Here is a 22,925-nt window from a genome sequence, read left to right as displayed (position 1 = left end):
AAAAGCAAGTGAACAGTTAAGTTTGGCTCAAAGACTGACTGAGAGGAAATTTTAGGCTGCAGAAGTAACATCTTTTTTAAATCCCCAAGGTAATTCAGTGGACTGATGAAACCAAAGCAGTCTTATTGATGAAAATCACAGGAGTTGCACAGCTCTTTGCCCTGTGTCGATAGTTTGAAGAGTTGTCCACCAAGCAAGTATTTATTTGCTCAAAGAATCTTCTGTCTGGTGTATATGTGTGGTCATTGTGAAAAAGCTCTCTGAAAATGTTTGTGGATTTCACAGCAGAACTCTCCATGCCAACAGCTGTTTAATGCTTTAGTCAGCTGCAATGGTGCTTAAAGCCCCACCAACCTGGATGTCTTCTTGGGTTCTGTTAATGTGTAAATGCAGTATGGGGATTATTTACTTCATTATTTTGGTTAGGAAATGCAGATACTTACAATTTAGAATGACTTCTGCACACAGTCTTTCAAAGTTTTAAACAGGGGGTTTAAAAGGACAGGTTCAGTACATTAAACTACCTGCCAAGTTCAGACACTATTTCATGAAGCTGGACATATGCTGAACATGAATGAGCATGAACTGGGAATGAGCAATCTCCTCTTTCAAGGTTGTGCAATCCTTAGTGTCGTCTACAGAATGGTGGAACTAACAACCAAGGTGTATCTTAGGTATGAAGAAAAATTACTGAATATGAACCTTCTTCTGTTATTTGACATTTCTTAGCATATGAGCAAAGTACCACTATCAGTGTTTTCCATGCTGCTTCTAATATTGACTTTCCAGTCGCCTTTTTTTTTTTTTTTTTGTAAACCAGGGAATAATTGGTTGAGATTTGCAGAGATACTCTCTTTTCTGTAGACTATTTCTGAATAGGCTTAAAAGGCCTTTTAAATGCCACTGAGGCATGTCTCTGAGCACTGTTGGAGTGCCAGGTCTGTCCTACAAAGCCAGCTCTCAGGAGAGAACCTGGAAAGGGAGTGGATGCAACAAAAGCAATGGAAAACAGTTATGAGCACAGAGGGATGTTCAATTCTCATCCTCACTGCTTGGTATTGGGGCTGATTGGGCTACAGCCTCTCTCTGGGGGAGAACTCAGACCTCCAGTGGAGTCAGTGCCCAGGAGGGTGGTACAAGACTGAGTAGGAGCAGGAGGCAGAAGTGGGCACATGGTATCACACAGTTTCATTTTGATACCCAGGAGTAAATTATTTTGAAAGCATTTCTTTCCCTTAATTTTTTGCTCCCTTAAATCTCCCTTAAATATTTGCTGTAATGAATTTAGGAAATTCAAAATCTAAAATGCCAACAGCCAGAAACAGACTAAAAAGTCTTCTTTTAATAGTTTTGATAAGTATTTGTAATCAGAAGTGATTTTTTTTTTTCTGACAGGTTGGTACTTCCCAATTTGCCAAAAGTATCAGGATGTGAACATCCTTTCTGATGAGGAAAAATCCAGATCCTTTACAGGATGTGATTCAGTGTTGCCAACAAACCAAAGACCCCTGTGACTTGGCTGGGCTTGCTAACCATTGGTGTGCAGTTCAGCACAGCTGCAAGGGAATTAATTGTCAGGACTTTGAAATTTTGTCAGAGAATAAAGAATAAAAAAGGAAGTGGAAAACGGGGCAGAATAGTTTCTTTCTCACAAAACAGGCTGGCTTCTAGTGGGCATGTTGAAATATTTATATACTCATATCTCTGTGTACATTTATGTGTGTGTGTGTGTGTGTGAATACAAAATTCTTGAAGGAATTGAAACGTTGCAGAAATACCTGTTAGAATAGCAATGCATTTTGCTAATAAAATAACCCATTTTCCTTTCACTCCTGCTGTTATATTCCCTGCTGTGGCCTGGAAACCAGATTTTGAAAAAACAAGAAGTCTGATGCTGAATTCAGCCATGACTGAGCAAATCCAGAATAATGGTTTCAAATTACAGGGAGTGAGTGCAGATTTGCACCCAGGGTCTGAGCAACGAATCCAGTCTGAAGTACTTAATTCCTACCAACTCAGTGTCCTGCTGCTTTCCCCAGCCTGATGTCTGCTGTGCACAGCATTTTCTGTGAAGGAGGAAGAGGAAGTAGATATTGAGTTCTGCAGCTGGACTTGCAGACTCATGCTACAAAGGCCAGCACAGGAGAAAGAAAATGAAATAAATTTATTTTAAAAATCTCACTCCCCCACTCTCCCCCCAACCCCTCTGCCCCACTTCACTCCCAGTCTCTGCTGGACCACAATTAGAGGAAATGGGGCAGGATATATTCAGCACGAGGGGAGTCAGAACAAGGCTGGAAGCAGATCAGGAGTTCAAGGGGAGACTGGACAAATACTTGGAAGAGACACCCTTTGAGTGTTACTAAAAACCACATCAAACTCAGGAAATTCCCTGAGCTGAAAATAGTAGGAGGCTGAAAGTGTATTTGGGTGTAACAGATCCTGACTTGCTCTGTTCTTACTCTTCCTTGGTGTCTGCTTAAGGCAATGGTGAAGCAAAAGTACTCTGTGAGATGCACTGAACCAGTGTGGATGTTATTTAAATATTAAGGGGCAGAGAAGATCTGAAGACTGAGGGACAGACAGATGGCCCAATAGTGCAGTGTGGGCTACCTCCTTTGTAGTCCTGTGTCAGGAGTTACAGGAAATTTCATTCTTCTTTTCATTTAGTTTCAAGTCAGATTTTCCACACACTCAACCACACTTACATTTACACCATTTTCAGCCTTCGGATTTCAGTCTGTTGAGTATATTCCATCTGCAGTTTGGCAAACCTGCAGGTAATTCTCTGTCCCTTGTAATTATATTTTCAGTTAATATTCCATTAAAGACGAATGAAAAGAATCCACATCTTCTGCTTAAGTGGTGATAGCACAAAATGCAACACTTCATACTCTTTGAACAAACAAGCAGTTCCATTTGCCAAGGTGAGGTGCATTTGTAATACAAAAGTAGACCTCATTAATTTAGGTCTTCAGGGGTATACTTTTTTCCTCCCAAGAACTTCACTGTTTAGTGGGTGGGTAGCCCAGGGAAAAGCAAAGCCGGCCTTGGGGTAAAGCCTTACACTCACTATGAAACTATGGGATCCTTTTCTTACTTCCTTTCAGGACTGTTGTGAGTGCCATGGAAACCAGGATTTCCACAGGCTGATACTGAGTTTCATTGCCTAATCTGAAACAGCCCAAGCCTAATTTTTTTTAACTGAGAGCTCAGAAGTGTGGCTGCAGTTTCTGTGCCTGATGGCAGGGAAGGCAGGCTGGTGAAGAGCTCAGGGTGTGTAGAAAGGTGACAGCTGGTGGCATCTCACCTGTTCCTACCCACTTTTAGAAGCAATGTGGAAAAGAGTACATTTTGCTTTACCAGCATGTAAAATGCAGAAAATAATACTTTTGTTTCACTGCATGGTGTGTTGAAGAGACAAAGTGCTGTTTAAGGCTAAGTACTCAGAAAAAAAACCAAACCTTAACATAAAGACATTACTGCAAAAATAAATGTAATATTATCATCCACATTATAGTAAAGATGAAAAAACTATTCTCTGCTCTGAGGCACCGGGGATCAAGCACTCCCCCCTTTATGTATTTAGCAGGTAAAGAAGAGGGAAGAGATGGAGATAGGAGAGCATTATGCAGCTCTGTATTTTGCATTTGAACTATTGCTAAAAGATTTTTAAATAGCCTTTTTGATTTCTAACACTAAGCCCAAGGTGTAAGCCTGGTGATTTTGTGCTGGCTAATACAGCATTGCTTCATCCCAGGCTATTCAAGGATGCCCAACATAATTTTCTGTTCTCTTTTGCTTGTACACAGACAGAGCAGGGGAAAAATATCTGGGAAAAGGTGGGTGACAGCTTCAGTTGCCCAGAGATATAAAAGATCTTTGGGAGCAAAACTTAATTCTAAAGTCTCTTGAGACACAAACGGTACTATTCTGGGAAAATCTTGGGGGGAGAAAAAGATCTCAGTCAACAAATGATTAAACAAACACTGTGAGCAGTGAATGAGTACATGAAAGCGATTGGATTAAGAACTGAAATCTTGGGACTCTGAATTTTCAGAGCAAGCAAAGAATTTCTGTAGAATGCAATAGAAATACACTCTAGTGTGGTTTTTTATTGATTACATAAAGCAACTTATTTTGTTTCCATTCACTGCAGAAAATTTACCTGAACTGTGGGAACTGTCAGTGAAGAGTGGCAGTATTTTCTTACCTCCTTAAAACCTTCACAAAATTTCCTAAGAAAGCCTGTACTGTTCACATACAACAGCCCTTTCAAAAGGTCATTCTATCAGCTGGATCCCTTTTTTCTCTCTGTTTGTTATTCCCCGCCACCCCCTCCACAATTATTAAACCGCAGCCCGTTAAATTACAACATCCTAACGTTTCACTACATTGCATCCCAAAAAAAATCATCAAATCTGATCAAGCCTTGTTTTCTCTCTCCAGAGGCCCAGAAATTTATGGTGTGGCGTTTCAAACGGGGGGAGAGGGGTGGACCAGAGGGAGAAGCCTTTGTCGGAGGAGAGTTGGGATGTCAGGCTTTCCGATTTCACGGCTGAGCCGCTGTCCCGGCAGCGCGTTCCGCGGAGAGCGCTCTGCCGAGCGCCGGGACGCGCCGGGACGCGCCGGGATGCGCCGGGATGCGCCGGGATGCGGAGCCCCCTAGCGGTGCTGGCCGCCTGCTTCCCCGGTTATTCCTTTTGTCGCGGGTTTTTATGTCATTCCTTCTATGTCATCGGTCGTCCCAGCTCACAGACAAATTGCGTGTCGGGCACGGCGCGGTGCCGCTGGTTTCTCCAAGACCAATCGGCTTGGCTCATTATTTTCTTTCATTTTTGTCGGAATGGATCCGGCTGGAACAGGGCTTTCTGCTCTGGTTTGTTTTGGTTTTAAATCCAAGCATTCTTACACAAACTCTGAACAGGGATTAACTAATCCTGTCCCTACTATTAGGAAAATGTACGAGTTTAAATACAGTGTTTGAACCTTTAGTATGTGCCTACAGTAGCATTAGTCTACGATCAAGAATGATTTTATTTATATTTCCCCCTTTTTAACCTTTAGGAAAAGAACCAGGAGCAACCTGGTCCAGTGGAAGGTGTCCCTGCCCATGGCAGTGCGGGTGGAACGCGATGGTCTTTAAGGTCTTTTCCAGCCCAAACCGTTCTATGATTCCATGATAAAATCCAGACTACTGACAATGAAAGTCAAATTAATTGTGATATTGTTGGTTTGGAGAGAAATTACCTTGCGAGGAAGAAATTTATTAAACACCTGAATCTGGATCACAAAACTTAATTTGATCATGTGGTTTTTGCCTCTTTTAGGCAGACAATAACTTGCAAATTAATACAATTTTGCTTTTGTCTTTGAAACGATATAACCTTGACCCCTTCTCTGTCAAAATTGTTAATCTGCAGTTTATAGTACCTTATGAGTCCTGCAGGCAAATAATAATTCTCCAAAGTGTTCTCATCCTGTATATTAATAAGGCTAAATGAGGACCCTCATTATTGCCCGTGGCCTTTCTGAAGTATCTTCTAACTAGCTCTTCTCCTTTTCCACACTCCAGTGGACTGTGGAAAATGAAGACTTGATACCATGTACTGGAATCAGTGCAGAGGGAAAGACTGTTAAAATTTTTTGCTACAAAATCATAGACCCTTGTCAGTACCCTTTGCTATGGGTACACTGTGCCCTTGCAAAAATTACCTTGATGTGCAAGGTAAGTTGGCTTGCCAATAGATCATACGAGAAGGCTACCTTGGGATACAAGTGAATAATAATCCAAAGGTAATTGTTTCTTTTCAAGTGGAATAAATCAATCTTAATTGACTGCCATAATAATACAGATTTTGAGACATGTCAGCAGTTCCTATGTGTGTATTCTCATTATTCAAATTTGTGTTCCCCATCTGTTCAGTAAGAGCACCCATTCAGATTTTTAGTCAGACAGTAGGTGAAATATATTTTCATAGAATCATAGAATGGTTTGGGTTGGAAGGGGCCTTGAAGATCACCTAGTTCCAACACCCTGCCATGGGCTGGGACACCTTCCCTTGGACCAGGCTGCTCAAAGCCCCATTCCAACCTGGCTTTGAACACTTCCAGGGATGGGGCACGCAGTTTCCCTGGGCAACCTGTGCCAGTACCTCACACCCTCACAGAAAATAATTTCTTCTTAAAATCTAATCTAAACTTACTGACTTTCAGCTTAAAACCACTCCCCTTGTCCTATCACTATGCTACCTGGTAGAGAGTCTCTCGTCTTCTTTACTGTAAGCTCCCTTTAGGTACTGGAAAGCTGCCAGAAGGTGTCCCCAGAGCCTTCTCTTCTTCAGGCCGAACAACCCCAATCCTCTCAGTCTATTTTCATAGGAAATGTGCTCCAGATGATGTTTGTGACCCTCCTCTGGACCCAATCCAGCAGAACAATGTTCTTCTTATGTTGAGTGTCTCAGAGTTAGATGCAGTACTCTGGGTGGGGTTCCACCAGAGTGGAATAGAGGGGGGATCACCTGATGATGAGCATTGGTGTAAATCTGACCAGTGTAGTTACTCCAGAATGTACTCCAACATATGCTCTTCCACCCAAAAAGTAATTCACATCTGTGACTCAGGATGGTCTAAGGCTCTGAATGTGATAGCATTTAGTCTGGCTGATACTACATGGGAAACAAAATCTGATTATTTTCTGACCCACTGTAGTTCCAAACTGTCTCTGCAGAAAGTCACACAGGTATAATGACTGTGGGAGCAAAATTATGTAGGTAGGTTGTAATTCTGTCGGCTCTGAAGCTTATGAAGTCTTCTTTATAAATCAGCAGCTATGAGAACTGATATGTCTCTCTACCACCCTCTCTTACAATTTCCTTGAAATACTCTGCAAAATATTTAAAACTAAAACTTCATCCAGCCTGGTTTGGGCTTCCTGGTGACTGTGTGCTGTGTTACTCTTTTACAGAACTGTCGTATGCAGCTTGTGGGGATAAATTGTCTTTTTCATCAGTATTTGGACAGTGAAATCATTCATCACAATTTCATTCTATATATTTTTTGGGTTTTTTTCTGGTGGAAAGGTGCATGCAGCAATTAAGCATTTTAGAGATAAATATACCCATGCAGTTAATGCCAAAGCAATAAATTTGTGTCTGGAGCTTTGGCTTCGTTTCTGACGGCTGTAAATACTGCCACTCCAAGTTGTTTTTAAAGATTGCAGTAAAAGGTTTATGTCTGTATCTACCAGCATGGGTGACTTATAATAATGTACTCCAAAGGTGTAGTGCCATGTCCAGCACTGATTGCTCCAGCAAATGAGTACTCCTCTTCACTAGAGTCATTTGTAATCACCTAACAGCTTGACTTTCAGTCTGAAAAGCATAGTTTTGTCAGACTGGTTTATGGCACTATATCTCTCACCACATTTTCAGAGATTATGACAGCTATTGGTTGCATATTTGCTTCCAAATTTTTCTATACTTTAAACAAATGCTTCCTTCTTTACTCTGAATATTCTAGATGCTGTTGAGGTGTTCTTTTCTTTAAAAAAGCAACAAAACAATAATGCACATTATGAACGTTAATTATTTTCTTTTTTTATAACTAGATTTAAAAGACTTTTTTCTTACTTTCCCCAAGAGCTTCTCCTTCTGCTGTTTTATCTCAGTGGTTACAATAATTTTAGTGGACACCTCCAGAGTTGGAGGAGGGTGGAGGTTGTTTGTTTGTTTGGTTTGTGGTTTTGTTATTGTTGGTTTTGTGGTTTTTTTGGTGGTTTTTTTTTTAGTTGGTTGGTTGGGGGTTTGGGGTGTTTTTTGTAAGAACTTTTGTGCAATTTTATGGGCTGATTGAGTATTTGTGACCAAATACTGCTGTCTGAAGCATGTGTGGGATAGGGATTGCCTTCAGTATTTTTGGGTTGTATCTTGCAAAGGAGCAGGAATTTCCAGTCAGTGCATCACGAGTTATAATTTGACTCCTGGAAGGGGAAAGATCAAATACTAGAAACTCCTCTACCTAAAGAAGAGGTGACTCAAGAAAAAGAGTAAAAATCTGGATGATGGGAGAAAATTAATGAAATTAAGAGTTAGGGCAGTAAAAAGAAACCTCGCAACCCAAAGTAAATTTCAGAGCAGAAATAAACTCTGGAACTCATTGCCACATGATACTGACAACAGAAATGTAAACGAGTTCAAAAAAACAATTCAACATAGTAATGAAAAAAATATTCACATGGCTACAATTGTTGATAGCCCAAATTTTTACAATTGTAGATACCCCAGATTTTTTAAGTTGGAGGAGAACGCTGCTTGGAGCTGTGAGAGGAGGATGAGAGCAGACACTTATGTTGCAGGGGATATCAGTATTTTGGGGACAGGTTTTGTGGAAGTGTGGCTGTAGATAGGGAGAACATTCCTATTTGGCCAGTGCCACTGATAAGAACTGTTGTCAGATTTCACAGCTTCTGGGGCAGTCAAGCAGAGGGAAGCCTTGCTTGCAGAAGAGAGCTCATGTACACACACACACACACACACACACACACACACACAGAGATGCAGTCTACAGGTGATCAAGGGTAAAAGGGAAGCCAATTCAAACCCCTTGCTCTGAAACTCAGTTTGCCTCTGCAGTGTTTTCAGTTTGTGCACCTTCAACAAACACTGCACTCATTTACAGCTTCTGCTGAATTCTGACACTTCTGTTCTTACTAAAGTGATGCATCTCCAGCCCTTTAGTTCTCAGGTCTCACACTTTTCTGTGTTTATCCTGTTTGATGTAACACCTCCTGTTTCCTCAGAAGGACTGTGTGTATTTAGACTCATTTACCTTTTACAGATTTATGCTTTGACTCCTGAGTTGTTCCTGGACCACAAGCAAACCTGAAGATGTAATGGGAAATTCTTAGTCATTGCTGTAAAATTTTTAGTTCATGCACTTGTAGATGTTGGTTTTATTTTCCAAATGCTGAGATTTGGGGTTTCCTCATGAGTAGTCTTTTATAGCAAATGACTGCAGCTCAGATTATGAGTTTTTAATTGAATTAATGTTTTTTCTGGCAGTAACTATTGAAAATCATGGCTGATATCCTGACTTCTTTAAATTAGTGGAACAATGACTCTGCCTAGATTGAAATTCTGTGTTGTTAAGTTTGCCAAGTATTTGAAAGACAACTGTAAGACTTCTCTGTTACATAATTTTTAAAAAGCAACTCATCTCTGTTGGTCTGTAGTCTAATTACTATCTATAGTGCTATTAAGGATGTTAAAATGCTATCAGATTTCAGCATAAAGTGATGTGACAGTTCATTTTCTGTAATCCTATTTGTTTTTAAATGTTTGAGTTTTGCATATTTTAATTTGTTTACAAGGTGCCCCAGGTAACTATTTTTTCACAGCGTGTGGTTTTGCTGATGAGTTGTAAGATTAGCACAAATTCCAGATACATTTTTCTTAATGAGAGTATCTTTCTATTTTGATACCAAGGCCTGTTTTTAATTAGTTAAGGCATTGCAAAGTAAATAAACTCAACACACTCATACATCACATTGATGGCTAGTATTAATAGGGTAAATAAGGAGCTGACTAGAAAATAAGAGAATTCATGCTTTTAAAACAAACAAACAAACAAACAAAAACAAACAAAAACCAAAACCCTTTTTTTTTTTTTTTATATCTACAGTTTAAATTAAAGTTCCATCCTTCCCTGAAAGCTGACCATTAAGTGAAAGCTTTCTGTGTACTAAGTATGCCAAACAACTGGAACACAGGAATAATCTGCCTATGAATAATAGTTACCCTACCCTTTCCAAAACCTTTAATTTGTGATAAAGAGGTATGACTGATACCAAGGATGGGACTAGTTTAGTGGCAGCTCTGAAACATGGTTATTTAGGCATTTATTTTCCCCAAGCAGAAGGTGGACGTTTCTCAATAACTGCTTATAAAATGAGTGTTCATATAACTGGGACAGTCTGGCAACAAACAGATGGGGCATACAGGCATGTTTAGGTGCTGAAGATCAAGAAAAGGAGATGAAAGAAAGCCCATGCCCTCCTGGTGAAAGAAAGTTAAACCCTCTGCTGTGAAGAATTTCTTCTGACATTTCTGTCCTCTTGGCAAAGTATTTCTTAGCTGAATTTCTCTTTTACAAGGCCCTGAGATTTTTTGTGAATTACATCATTGATTACAGCTTTGTTGGGCCTCAGAGGTTCTTTTGGGACCAAGGCAAGCACTCCTCAGCTTTGTACAACCTGTAGAGCACAAACATGCATTGAATACTGCAACTCAACTGACTCCTGTAGATCAATCCTGTGGGGTTTCATTCAAGAAAAGGGAGAAAAGTACCAGAGATTCCACTAATTGAAAAAAAGGGTCTTCCACTTGTTCAGTGTTGTGACCCACCCACTGGGCAAAATCATCCCTATGTTTTATAGATTTCGTCTGTTTTTCTTAATATACTCCTCCAAAACTTCTATTTTGATTACCAGTGACTTCTTTTGCTGCTAGCTGATATCTTTTTTCAAAAAGGGCAAGTTGTTGTAAAATGTGGGCTTGTGCCGCGCCTTCGCAAATTGTGGGTTGATTCTGGAAAGATCAGATCCTATTACTGTGTAGCTACTGTCAGATTTACCAACTTGACCTTACCTCTCTGAATAGGATGGGCTTTGTCATTCTTAAGGAAAAATTTGCATTTGATTTTGAATGGAAAATCCATACCGGTTATTTCCCAAAATATATACTCTGGTATAATGATTGCAATTGGTCTGTACCTACACTGCAGCTACTGTAGAGCTTCACCAAAGATATATTTTTGACACTTTTAATTGACTGTTACTTACACAGCTAAAAATATGTATTTGACTGAAAGTATTTATGACATAAATACCTCAAAATTAAAAATAAAACAACATAATTATAGAAAGGTGTGTATGAAGCTTGAATTTCAAGGGATGCAAATATTGCAGCCAGCTAACTTACTTTATCCAATGTAATAAAACTATAATTAATAATGCCATAATTGTATGTTCCCATCATCTAACTATACTATGCTGTGAATGCTACTGGGTAAATGTAATTGAAATGTCAGACTTTATATGAGTTTGTGATGTAATATGTAACAGAACACATTAAATGAACAATCGATACAATAAAGTAGTTAATCAGAAAGTAATCTGAATCAACCAAAAGGGATACATAAATCTCCTTTTGCTTGTGTAACACCATATAGCCAAATATAAAATGGAAAAGAAAGATTGGAGATGTGTTTTAGAGATAATCTTCTCACCTAGAGTGCCTCCTGGTCATGTTATTTTGTGATGTACACACCTGAAAGACAAGCTCTGTGGTAAATGTCATCTATGACTTTGACAAACAGAAAGATCTCTAGTTAAAACTCACAGAAATAACCCAAAGAATATTGCTCTTGCATGTCACATCAGTTTGGAATAACAATTTACATGGAAAGTTAATGTGCTATTCTGTCTAATTTCAGAATTTCTACGTAGACACCACCAAGAAATTGTGTTCAGATCGAGATCCTGCTGTTTTGGAATTGCAAGTTAGTTGTCAAAATGATTTGGTGCATTGCGAGAATGAGGACATGACTGGGAAAGCTACACTAGTGGAAACCACTGTGACTAAAGGTCAGTTAAACTTTATGGTTTGAGCTATTAATATAACAAAGCTTAACCTCAGCCCTAATAAAAATTTGTCATACAGGAGTATCTTGTGTGAATTGAACTTGGAATCTGTGGCTTAGTCAAAGAGAGATGAAAAGTGAACCTCTCTGTTCTTCCTCCATAAATGCCATAAGGCAAATTCATCCAAGCTCTCAGCAGCAGCATGGTATTAAACTCTGTCTGACACTGCAGCATGAATATTCAGTGGCTTTTAGGAACAGACGACTGAAAAGCATGTGCTGTCCTTTTGCTTTAGAGTGATGCTTACACATAATCTGTTATTAAAAAAATACCTATCCCAAAATGTTTTAAGATGAGAAAGCCATTTAGATCAAAGATATGGAGATGCCTTCAGATTATATTTTTTTTGTATTTTGAACAAAAAAAATAGTACTGAGCAAATTATGTGACTGACATTTTTTAAATTTTTCTCTATTTGTTTGTAATGCCCATAATTTTGATAGATGGCTAGTTTTTCTATTTATCTTTCAAGTTTTTCCTTTTTCAGAAATGACCCATATTGAAGTTGAAATGCTAGATTATAAGAGGACAAATCCAAATTTATTTTATATATTGCAACTTTGCAGTTAATATTAAAAAATTATTTCATTAATCTCTCAGTCACAGGTTATAGTTGAAATATGAAAAAAATCACATTAATTACAACACTGGAACATTTTGAAGTCTAAAGCACAAATATTCATCCTCAAGCATTTGTCAACTGATAATTGATATCAATAGAAGAACTTACAAAGTTTCTCTTTTTTTTTCTTGTCATTCAGTGTGTAAGACTCTTAAAAAGAATTGTCTATTTGAAACTATATGTATTGAAGCTCCTAAAAGCTACATAAACCAATTTTCTGGAGGAAAATTACAGTGTCATGTTGAATATTCATTAATCCTTATTGCTGTGGAAATTGATTATTTGGGGACTGATTATTGAAAGTGATGTGGTTTAACTCCTGTCAGCAACCAAGCCTCACACAGCTGCTTGCTCACTCCCTCACCAGCAGTATGAGGGGCGGGGGGGAGAATTGGAAGGGAAAAAGCCAGAAAACTTGTGGGTTGAGATAAAGACAGGGAAAGAAAAAACCACTCACACAAACAAAGAAAAACAAGGAATTAGTTCATGGCTTCCCGTGGGCAGGCAGGTGTTCAGCCATCTCCAGGACAGCAGGGCCTCATCTCATGTAACAGTAATTTGGGAAGACAAACTCAATCACTCCAAATGTCCCCCCTTCTTCCTTCTATCCCCTTGGTCAGTTTGGGTCACCTGTCCCAACTGTGTCCCCTCCCAGACTCCAGTGCACCCCCAACTTCCCTTGCCAGCCATGGCAGTATGAGAAGCAGAAAAGCCCTTGCCTCTGTGCAAGCTCTGCCCATAAAAAAAGCCCTTGAGCATTAAAAAAATCTCCATGTTATCAACCCTGTGTTCAGCACAAAACCAAAACTGCCCTGTGCTATTGATTGCGAATACAATTAATTCAGCCCCAGCCAAAACCAACACGATATTTTGGTATCTGGCAGCTTTGAAATAAAATTCCAGATTTGGTATTTTGTGGCTTCGAAAAGTCTCTTTTCAGGCTCTATTTTGTCACTGTTTAATGATTTGATTAGATTTTATAGGGGTAAATGGTGAAGCTTACATGTCAGCAGGTACAAAGGACAGTATCCTCAGTTTAAACCCCACCAAAAAAAAAAAAAAGGAATACCATCATAGGTTAGTGTGGTACTCATTTTTCGTTAAGGGCACTTCCTGTAAATCACTGAAGTTTGACTTTGAAAATCATTGTCCATGCTACAGGGATTCATTGGATCACTTGCCTGGGTTAGTCTCTGTGGGGTGAGGCAGACATGGGAAGTAGAGGGAACACACCTGAAGAAAATGTGACCAATGCCTCTTTGAGGAAGAAGACAGACATAAAATTTATGCTGAGGACTGGCTTATTCACAAGCACAAAAGTCAGTGCTTGAGTAGCTGCTTAACCCTATTGGCCTAGACTCCTCACAGACAAGAAATGTGACACAGGCTAAAGTCTCAAAATGCCTTTATGGTGAAGAGTCTTCAAATATTTTTCTGAACGCAGCTTCTCAGTTTGTGCAAAAAGTGAAGTCATAGAGTTACTTCCTGTGCCTGTTACAGGAATTGTACTGCAGTTTCTAAGCTGAGCTCCACTGGCTGAGAAAAGCAATATGGAGCCACTGTTACTAAAGCTTCAGCTCAATAACAGGACTGGGAGGTCACTTGGTCTTTCCATTTTTGTACTGTGAAGGTATTTGTTTCTGCTTGTGTTTTTTTTTGTAACTGGGCACCACTGAGAAGTGTCTGTCTCCATCCTCTTCCTATCTTCCCATCAGATACTGATGCCCAGTGTAACACCTTCCCTGAGCCTTCTCTTCACCAGGCTGAACAGCCTCAGCCCTCTCAGCCTCCCCTTCTATTTCAGACGCATTTGATCACCTTCATGACCCTGTGCTGGACTTGCTCCAGAACATCCATGTCCCTCTTGTACTGGGAACCCAGATCTGGACCCAGCTCTCACCAGTGTTGATCAAGGGGACCAGGATCTTTGCTGGCATCACTTTGCCTAATGCAGCCCAGGAGGTGTTGAACCACTTTGCCACAAGGATACATTGCTGGTACATGGTCAGCTTGTCTTCCAGGACCCCAGTGTTTTCCTTGGCAAAGCTGCTTTCCAGTCATTCCTCCCCAGGCCTTGCATTTTCTTTCACTGAACTTCATGAAAATCCTCTCTGCCCAGTTGTCCAGCCTGTTCAGGTCCTTTTGGATGGTAGCACAACCATCTCAGCTGCTCCTCCCAACGCAAACTTACTAAGGAAAGCTCATTCTCATCTACTGCTCTGTTAATGAATGGCTGTGTCTGTAGCAGGCACAGCAGGCATCACTCATATTGGTCTCTCTATTAAAGCCTGACCCAGAGACTCTCAGGGGACTCTTCACCTGTCCCTCAGCAGGCAGCTGCCTCTGGTACCAGTAAGATTTCTTCCTTTTCCTTCGTGTTGCTTGTTAGTTCACGCAGTTCGTGGTTCTGAACACCAGAAAACAGACTTGGACTTTTTTGCAACAGTTCCACTTTTGGACTTTCTACTGAGCATGTTTCAGCACCATGGTGAAATGCTGCAATATCACTGACTGTCCCATCTGCCCTGCTTGAAGTCTGTCCTCTTTCTCTCTCTTTATTCATCCAGAGACAATACCATTAGTCTTTTGTCCACCCCATTAAGCCTTATTTATAAGTCATAGATAACCCTTTTTCATAATCTCAAAAAGCACTTGATTTTTATTGTGATTTTTCAGTTTCTAGCACAAGTCTGCTTTTCATAGCCAATTCTTCACTTGCTTGTAATTCTAAAACTAATTGAGAAGAATGCTTTTTTCTATGGCGTTTTTTGAGTTTGAAAATGTTTTTTCTTGATTGTTCTTGATCTATTTCCTTTGGCTCTCATTCCATCAAAATCCTAATATTTGCTGTAATATCCTTTCTGAGACAGCAGAGTTTACATTTCTTCTGGTTAAGACTCACATATCAGTAGTGATGGTAGACTGATGACTTAACTCCTCCTGCTTCTAGTAGACTTTTTTTTTTTAAACTTTAACTATCAGTCAGGCTTATTTTTTCCTATGTATTTCCACGAGTTTATGGCTGGAGACCCATGCTTTGCAGGTAGCTTTGGCTGTATGACTAAGAGTATTAGAGGAAAAAAATGGTGTTAGGACTGCTGAAGGCTGACGTGACTCTGGTACTGCAAACATTTACAGCACTAACTCTTCTCATGCACCTGAGTTCTTAGCCATGTATCTGATTCAAAAGCCCATCAGCCACAGGTCTCCTGCCTCATTTCCCATGAAAATGCAATTAGTTCATTTGAAGTTCATCCTGTTCACTCTTTTGGCTTAGGCTGTTCACAGAACACCAGATAAAGGATAGCTTTTGTTACTGAGGATTCCAAACAAACTCCTAGTACCTCTCTCAGTACACACACTGAAAATCATGAAGTAGTATCGTAATGATACTTCTTTTGCAAGACTAGGAAATTGCTTCTTATTTAATTGCCTTGGAGTATATCCCTTTACCAACTCTGTCCAAATTGGAGTATTATGTGAGTTTGAGCTAGGCAGATGTAACCCACTCCAAAGAACAGTGATGGATTGTACACTGACATACAAATCAAAGCTAAAGTTTTTTTCTGAAAGTTGTATGTTGGTACAGTCGAAAATTATTTGGCTTGATTAAAAGATAATTGCAGAATTATACAGGAGAGCGGATTAGATTATGGAAGAGCCCTTCCTGGCCAGCCAAGGAATCCCCAGGAGTCCACTGCTGCCTGCAGCAAGCTTGCCTGTTCCAGAGGGTGTACTCTGCTCTGCTAATTCAAAAGATAATGGATTAGAAAATATGTCAAGACTAATAACACAGACGCACTCCTGTAGGTTTTGAGTGGGAGGAAATGCACCATTCACTGAGTAATCTTTAAACTTCCACTGATGAATGTTAAGCCACCCTCCAAAGCACCAACCTGTTTCAAATTCCTAATAAGGATGTTGAATCTGTACTCTCAAAAACCCCCTTAGTTACAGAAACAATTTCTATTTCTTACCAAAGGCCAGATAGTTCAAAAAAGAAAAACAACATGTTTTTTCCTCCATTTTGAAGCCTCTATTGTCTTTCTTTACAGAGTTCATGTTAATAAAGATAGGATTTATTATTCTTGTTTCTAAGAAATGGAACCTTCTTCCTCTGTTGCTATTGAACCTGAATTGGCCACTAAAGATATTATCTTACTTTCTTATATTTGACTGAGTTTGAATTAATTAAAAATGGTAACAATATCTGCAGGATAATAACTCTCATCAGAAATCTGCTGTATCAGTTTTTCTTTATCCTTGAAATTTATTCTAAGTGGAGTTTCTAGAACATTACCTAATCTTCTTTTTCATGTTGTAGGTTTCTGGAATAGTTACAGTCAGCAACAAAACAGTGTTTATGCAGATTTTGTTCATTGATGTCAGGCTATTTTAGAGAAGGTATTTATATATTCTGTCTTTAGGCATTTGATTTAGGAGGCTAGTGGGCCAGAGAAAAAAAAAGAGGATTGGGCCTTCCATTTGTGTTTTAGGATGCACATATGTCTACTAAATTTTCATAGGTGGTTTAAGAAACTTCTGCCCCTGTAGCTTGCTGTCCCATTAGTTAAGACAATACATTTGACTATGGCACTATGCGCCAAAACAAATAATAAAATGAACTAAACATAAAAACCCCAAAAACTTAAAACAAAATGTAGAATTCTGAATTATTTAAAAAAAAAAAAAAAGAAAACCTGGTCTTTTTTTGATGACATCACAGGGATTTTGTATTAGTGTTCTAAACTAAGGGGCATGGGAATAAGCAATATGAATTAGGAATTCTTTCCTGTATGTGTGTGTGACAACTCCCTTCAGCTCTCCCACTCAGTTTGGTCTTTGATTAGGGAAAAATGGATATTAGATTCTCTGTCTCTCATGGTCTTGTAATTTTCTTTTAAAAAAAAAAAGAAAATAAAAAACTTTTTGTGTTTTCATCTGTAAACACAGAATTTATCCTAGGCTGACATATCTTCTGAGGTAAGTTTAAAGAAAGGCAAGAAAATTACTTAAAATATGGAGATTATACCATTTTATAGGATGTGAGTGCACTTTAGTAAATGATATTGAACTGTTTTCAATCAGCTTTACTCTCAACCAAACTCTAACTTGTTTTACAGCAGGGAGAAGAAAGCACAGCCTCTGGATCCCTCTAATTTCACTGGTTTATTAGATATGGCTTGTTTTAATTGCAGTAATATTCAGAGATTTCAGGCAGGAGTTTAGGTGGTTGCAAGGAGGAGGTATGACAGCATTGTACGCAGTTATATATAACAGCTTTGTATGTAGTTAAACCAAAGGGTACTTCATGTCAGTGTCCTTTTCCACTCTCTGGCTGTGCTGCTGGCTCTGCTCCCCCAGTCCTGTGCAGAGAGCACTTGAACGTCTCTGATGGTGCCCTGAGCCCCACTCTGCATCCTCTTGCAGGAACTTATGATGAGGCAAGAAATATGAGACTGTTTAAAATTTGTGGCAGCCATATCTCATCTGCAAGAGCTGTTGTTAACACTGAGGATTTATTTTGTATGAGGCAGTAATGAAACGGTGGAAACTATGTCTCAAAAAGTTCAATAAAACCAGCAAAACAGACCAGAAAAAAAACTGACAAAGAAAAACATTTTAAAGTAAAAGGACAGTGAAAAAATGTCAACAGTTGTCTATTTCAGGAAATTTAAGATTATTTCAAAGAAATTCAGACTAATCTTTTCCAAACATTAGTTTAGGAGATTCCAGAGGAAGATACATAGTACCCATACATTAAATGCAACCCTACAGTTTATGTGAAATATTTTGATTGTGGCACATAACAGTTTTTAAAGATACGCTACATCATCACATGAAGTAATGGTCGATGGATATCAGCACAAGGAACAGTCCATTAGTTTTATGGGCTCTGATTCTTCTAACGCTGATCAGCTTTCAGCAGCACTCCCTAAGGAATTAGTTCTCATTAGCACTGAAGAACATCAGAACCAGGCTCACAGCAAATAAAATGCTGCTGCTCATAAAAAATGCTTGGTTTATGCATATACCTTTGGTTCTGCGCATTTTCACTTAAGGGATGTGCAGAAATAAGGTTGTGGTTCTACCATGTTGAGTTCATAACAATATTATGCAGAATATTTCACAACTACTTTTTTCAAGTTAAGCATAAATAAACAATAAGTGCTGTGTGATTGAGTGTTAATTTATGCACAGTTAAAATTGATCTGAAATATTTACCATAGCTATAAAACTATGTTCTGGTCACACAGCTAGAGGCATTCAGGTGTGCAGAGTTGTACATGCACATGAGTTGGGGCCTCTAGCTCTTGTTTCTTTCAAGCAAGGGTCTTGATGAGTTGGGTCATTTCTGTTGCCTACCTTTTGAAGAAGGGCAAAATGGAGACTTATGACAACCATTTCTGACCTTGAAACTTGTGAAAAACAGCAAGCATATTCCGAGAAAAAGCCAATATATCCTACTCATTCAACGATACAAGTGAAATTAATGGAAATTTTTAGTCTGCAGAGCACCAGCCTTCCACTACAAAGGCAAATATAATTACACAAATTGTTCCAGGAAGAGCAGAATTAATGAAATTTGATTTAATAAGTATTCAGGACTGTTGTCCCCTACTGCTCGTCTCTGTCTTTCCTGATAATAACCAAAACTCTCCTTGCAGTGTTCCTATCAAAAGAAAAAGAGCAGGTCTGGAGCTATGTGTGTGTTGAGTGTCCAACCAATATGCACACACTGATTTATCCTGCTGTCTGCTGCCAAATGGAGTGGATAACAGCTGTGTTCTGCATGCTTCTCTTTCAATAGAGGAACTAATTCAACTCTAGTTTTAGTAACCACTGTGAGACTTCTGTCCCCTTTTCAAATCTGATTGAAATTGGCAGAAATAAACTTGTAAAACTACTGAGAAGATTGATGGATGGATGGACAGCACAATGACATAAGCCTTGTTTCCTTGGCAGACTGAGATTGCCTATCTGATTTGGTAATTCAGTGTTGAGGCTAATAGATTTTTTTTTCAAACAGGGAAGAAAATTGCATTGATTTCAGTGTCCAGAATCCCCCTTGGATTGTTCAGCTTGTCTCATTAATTGCTTGATGCTTTATTGAAGTGTAAATATATTTATTTCAAAAGGAACTCTGAACAGGTTTGGGACTGGGGACAGCTGTGATTTAGTCTGGCCTGATGACATCAACATTCTTTCTCCTTGAGCTGTCTTGCTTAGAAGTGTATCCATTTGTTTACATGTGTTTGGGAAAGAAGAAAGCCTGGCTATGCCATCCATGAGCAATCTGTACCTTATATCCGTATTAGCAAGTATAAGTGCACAAACAATATTTCCCTCGCTGAATCACAGGGATTAGCTTATTCTTTCAGTGCCTGTTTTATTCATTAGTTTGCTTTTACTGATATCAAGCGCAGCCAAATTGCAAATGAACTACAAACCAGGAAATGTTTATTAACAAGATAGTGGCCATATGTGAGATATTCCATGCATTTCTAATCATGTGTTTGGGGTTTTGTTTTGGGATTCTTTTTCCTTTTGATGCCTACATCTGGAAATACTTTCCTAATTCAGCAGTGGGGGGCTATATAGGTCTGTGATGAACTCTGCACTGGCGTAGCCAGACGGATATTTGATTAACCTCGTACTTATTTCCAGCCTTAGAAAACCTATAAAGGAAAGGATCAGACCTTCAGAAAGAAATTGTTATTACCCAGTTTTCAGTCTCAGTCAGACTGACTGACTCGCAGTCATGGCGAGTCTCAGGAGAAACACAAATAGGATTTGGAGACTGCTGGGAAATCACAGAGTTATTCTCTTGTTGAAGGGGCACACGGTGGTTGACAGTGTAAGACTGGGAGGATTCTTATTTGGGAAGTTTGGTTTCATAAAGAAGAACCTGTTTGACAAACATGGCTGGCTGGGAGGTCAGACAGTACACTATGGGGAGTTATTTCAGGTTGTGCCCTAGAAAATTAATCAACCAGGAACAGCTGTACCCAGCACAATGTTGCACACTGGTTTTCAACTTCAAGTGAAAGTTTTGGCTTTAAAAACACAGTATCCTCTCAGCTCCATGACCTATGAGACTTCCTGATAAACGTTAAGGATGATTTGCCTTGGCAGGGGTTCTGTGATGATATCGCCACCAGCACCTCAGCTCTACTTGGTCCTATTGCCACCACAGGCTGGGCTAAGGGATGGGGTGGCTCTGAGGAGAGAAATGGGGCACCGATCTTTACGGAGTTTAGTTCCATGAGTTCAGTGGTCCCGCATGTCTTGCAGAGCTTCCTCTAGCCTCAGAGAAGTGGTGGACCACCCAAGCAGGAGATGAGACCCTGAGGCCTCCTGGCAGCAGCCAGAGCCACTGTGACCTGTAAAGTGAAGTTGTCACAGTACCCAGATGCAGAGTAGAGCCCACCACAGCGCTGGAGCTGCTAAGAGGACTCCAGTGAGGATCTCTGCTCTCGTGGGAAAACACTGCTCTTTTCTGAAAAGTTTGTCCTCGGTGATGCTTCAGGCCAATATAGGTGGACATAAAGAAATGCACTTCAAAACCTTTCATTTTAACCTCATGCCATTCTCAACTCCGTGTCTCTGTTATACCACCTTCTAAATAAGAAGCAACAGGGATGTTCTGGCTCTAGGAAATCCCAAGGTAACACCGTGGTTCCCTACTGCAGGGCTCCTCTTGTCAGGCAATGAAAGACAAAAGCATGGGAGCATATCTGTTGTAAGGATGGTACATGCTACTCATAGCAGGTGGACTGCTCTTCTCTTGATATGGTCAGATAATTTTATCTGCCTGCTTTAATGCTGTTAGTGGTCACACCAGCTAAATTTCTCAATAAACTTTAAAGTTATTCATGCATAGATAGCAGGGAGTGGTCAACTTAGAGGTACAAGCCTGTGCAAAAACTGAAATAGGAATTCTTGAGAGAAGACACTCTTGTAAAGTGCTCAGCTCATTTTCATTCTTGTTTGGTCACAGATACTGTTCAGGAAATTAAACAAGTAATTTAGGATCTCTGAAAAATACGAAAGTGAAGAGAACATTGTTTTCTTTGCTTTTATGGTTGTCTTTTTGAATTGTACAATTTTTCTTCTCCAGGCCGAAGGCAGTCTTCCATTTCCTTAGAGTTATTTTTTGCTGATTTTTCAGGCCTAGCAAGAAACTATGAGGAAGAAGAGGAAGAGGAAGAGGAAGAAGAGCATGACTACAGCTATATTGATGAAAACATAATTGAAAACATAAGAAAAGCATTTCATGGCACCAGCATTAGAAATGAGCATACACTCTCCAAAGGAAGAAGGTGAGCGTAAGCTGGGATCACTTATGGATGCAAACAAGTGCAGGCAGAGTGATTTTTCAGACTGGCTGGTAACCTTCACTTCCCAAAACAAGAGAGGTTTTCCCCTGGGAACCTCCCCTGCTGCTGCAAATGTCCTGTGAGTAAGGCAGAAAAGGCTCCTCTGAGCTGCCGCCTGTGACCTCTTAGCCATGTCACGTTTGTTAAAGGAGAACCTATCTTTGTTCTGGGCATAGAAGGCCCTTTTTTCTGGTTTGTGCCAATTTGCACTGAAATGATAGTGCTCTGAATGCAGCCCTTTTCCTCTTTCTGGAAGTAGACGCCTTGTTGTGCATGACTGTTCTGATGCTTTAATCGTTTTTGGGCATTATCTGTGCTTTCATTAAATCTGCAAGGTTCTGCTCTGGCAGTCTGCAGTGACTTTAAGTACCAGTGAAGAAGGCCTTTATTCCTAAAAATCTTTAGGTGTCATTTCCAGCTAAACACAGATGAGAATTTTTCTAGAGATAAGTGAAACTGTGGTCGCAGTTCTTTTCACTCATAGCTCAACCTTCTATGAATTTCACTTGGTTTGGCTGAATTGCTTCTTTTGTGATGAGAAACCCTTGAAAACTCAGGAAAAGCTTTAAATATTGTGTTTCAGAGATTTAATGTGAAGAATTTAATTTCAAAATGTACTTTGTGTTTATTTTTAAATTATGTGCAACATCCATACTGTGTTTAAGTTAAGCAACATAGTGAATATGAAGTAAGGTGGGTTTTTTTCCTGCAGCGCTCAAAACCCTCAGAAACATGACATCCAGGGCAGTGTGTGGCCATGTCTCCCCCTGCTCACAGACACAGAGACTCCAAAATTACAGAAGAGACTACAAATGGAACTAAGTAGGACGTTTCACATAACACATTTCTTCCTCAGTCCATGTGCTATTGAGGTTCTATCACGTAAAGAAGTTGAGAATGAGAGAATTAAGCTCTCTTCTGACTAAAATATCCCTTCTGACCATGGGTATTAAGGGGAAATCATACTTTCAAGAAGCAATGCCAGCCTAGAGGATCAGCATCTGTTTATAACACTGTTGTGGCATCAGTTCTTTGAAGCCTTTATCCACCTGCCCTTTAAATTCCCTGTTAATGGAAGCAAGGTTTCACTTTATTAGTTGTCCTCTTTGAGATTACTAGCAAAACATGAAAGAAAAGGACCTTTGCTACCTTGAGGGATATCACTCTCTTCGGATAATCTTTGGTTTATAAAGCAATCCCAAAAAATTTTGTCCTTAATGGC

General features: G+C 39.6%; 1 protein-coding gene across 5 annotated transcripts in view; it reads left to right on the top strand.

The window, feature by feature from the left end:
- The window catches only part of THEMIS (thymocyte selection associated), an 83,200-nt gene that overhangs the window by 49,701 nt on the left and 10,574 nt on the right, over window positions 1-22,925 (top strand). For 4 of the 5 annotated variants that reach the window (XR_005256363.1, XR_005256364.1, XM_038132318.1 and 1 more), the window contains 2 exons: window positions 11,494-11,644; window positions 21,496-21,646. Coding sequence is in view for 3 of the 5 variants with exons in the window: in XM_038132318.1 (XP_037988246.1) it covers window positions 11,494-11,644; window positions 21,496-21,646 (302 nt within the window). In the remaining 2 variants the exon portion in view is untranslated. Of the gene's footprint in view, window positions 1-11,493; window positions 11,645-21,495; window positions 21,651-22,925 lie in introns of those variants that run through there. The other variant, XM_038132317.1, reaches the window with a different exon arrangement.

Source organism: Motacilla alba, chromosome 3, assembly GCF_015832195.1.
Source record: "Motacilla alba alba isolate MOTALB_02 chromosome 3, Motacilla_alba_V1.0_pri, whole genome shotgun sequence".
In the NCBI taxonomy this organism is placed as follows: Eukaryota; Metazoa; Chordata; class Aves; order Passeriformes; family Motacillidae; genus Motacilla; species Motacilla alba.
The sequence above is the reverse complement of the archived record's forward strand: the minus strand, read 5'-3'. Positions and strand labels throughout refer to the sequence as shown.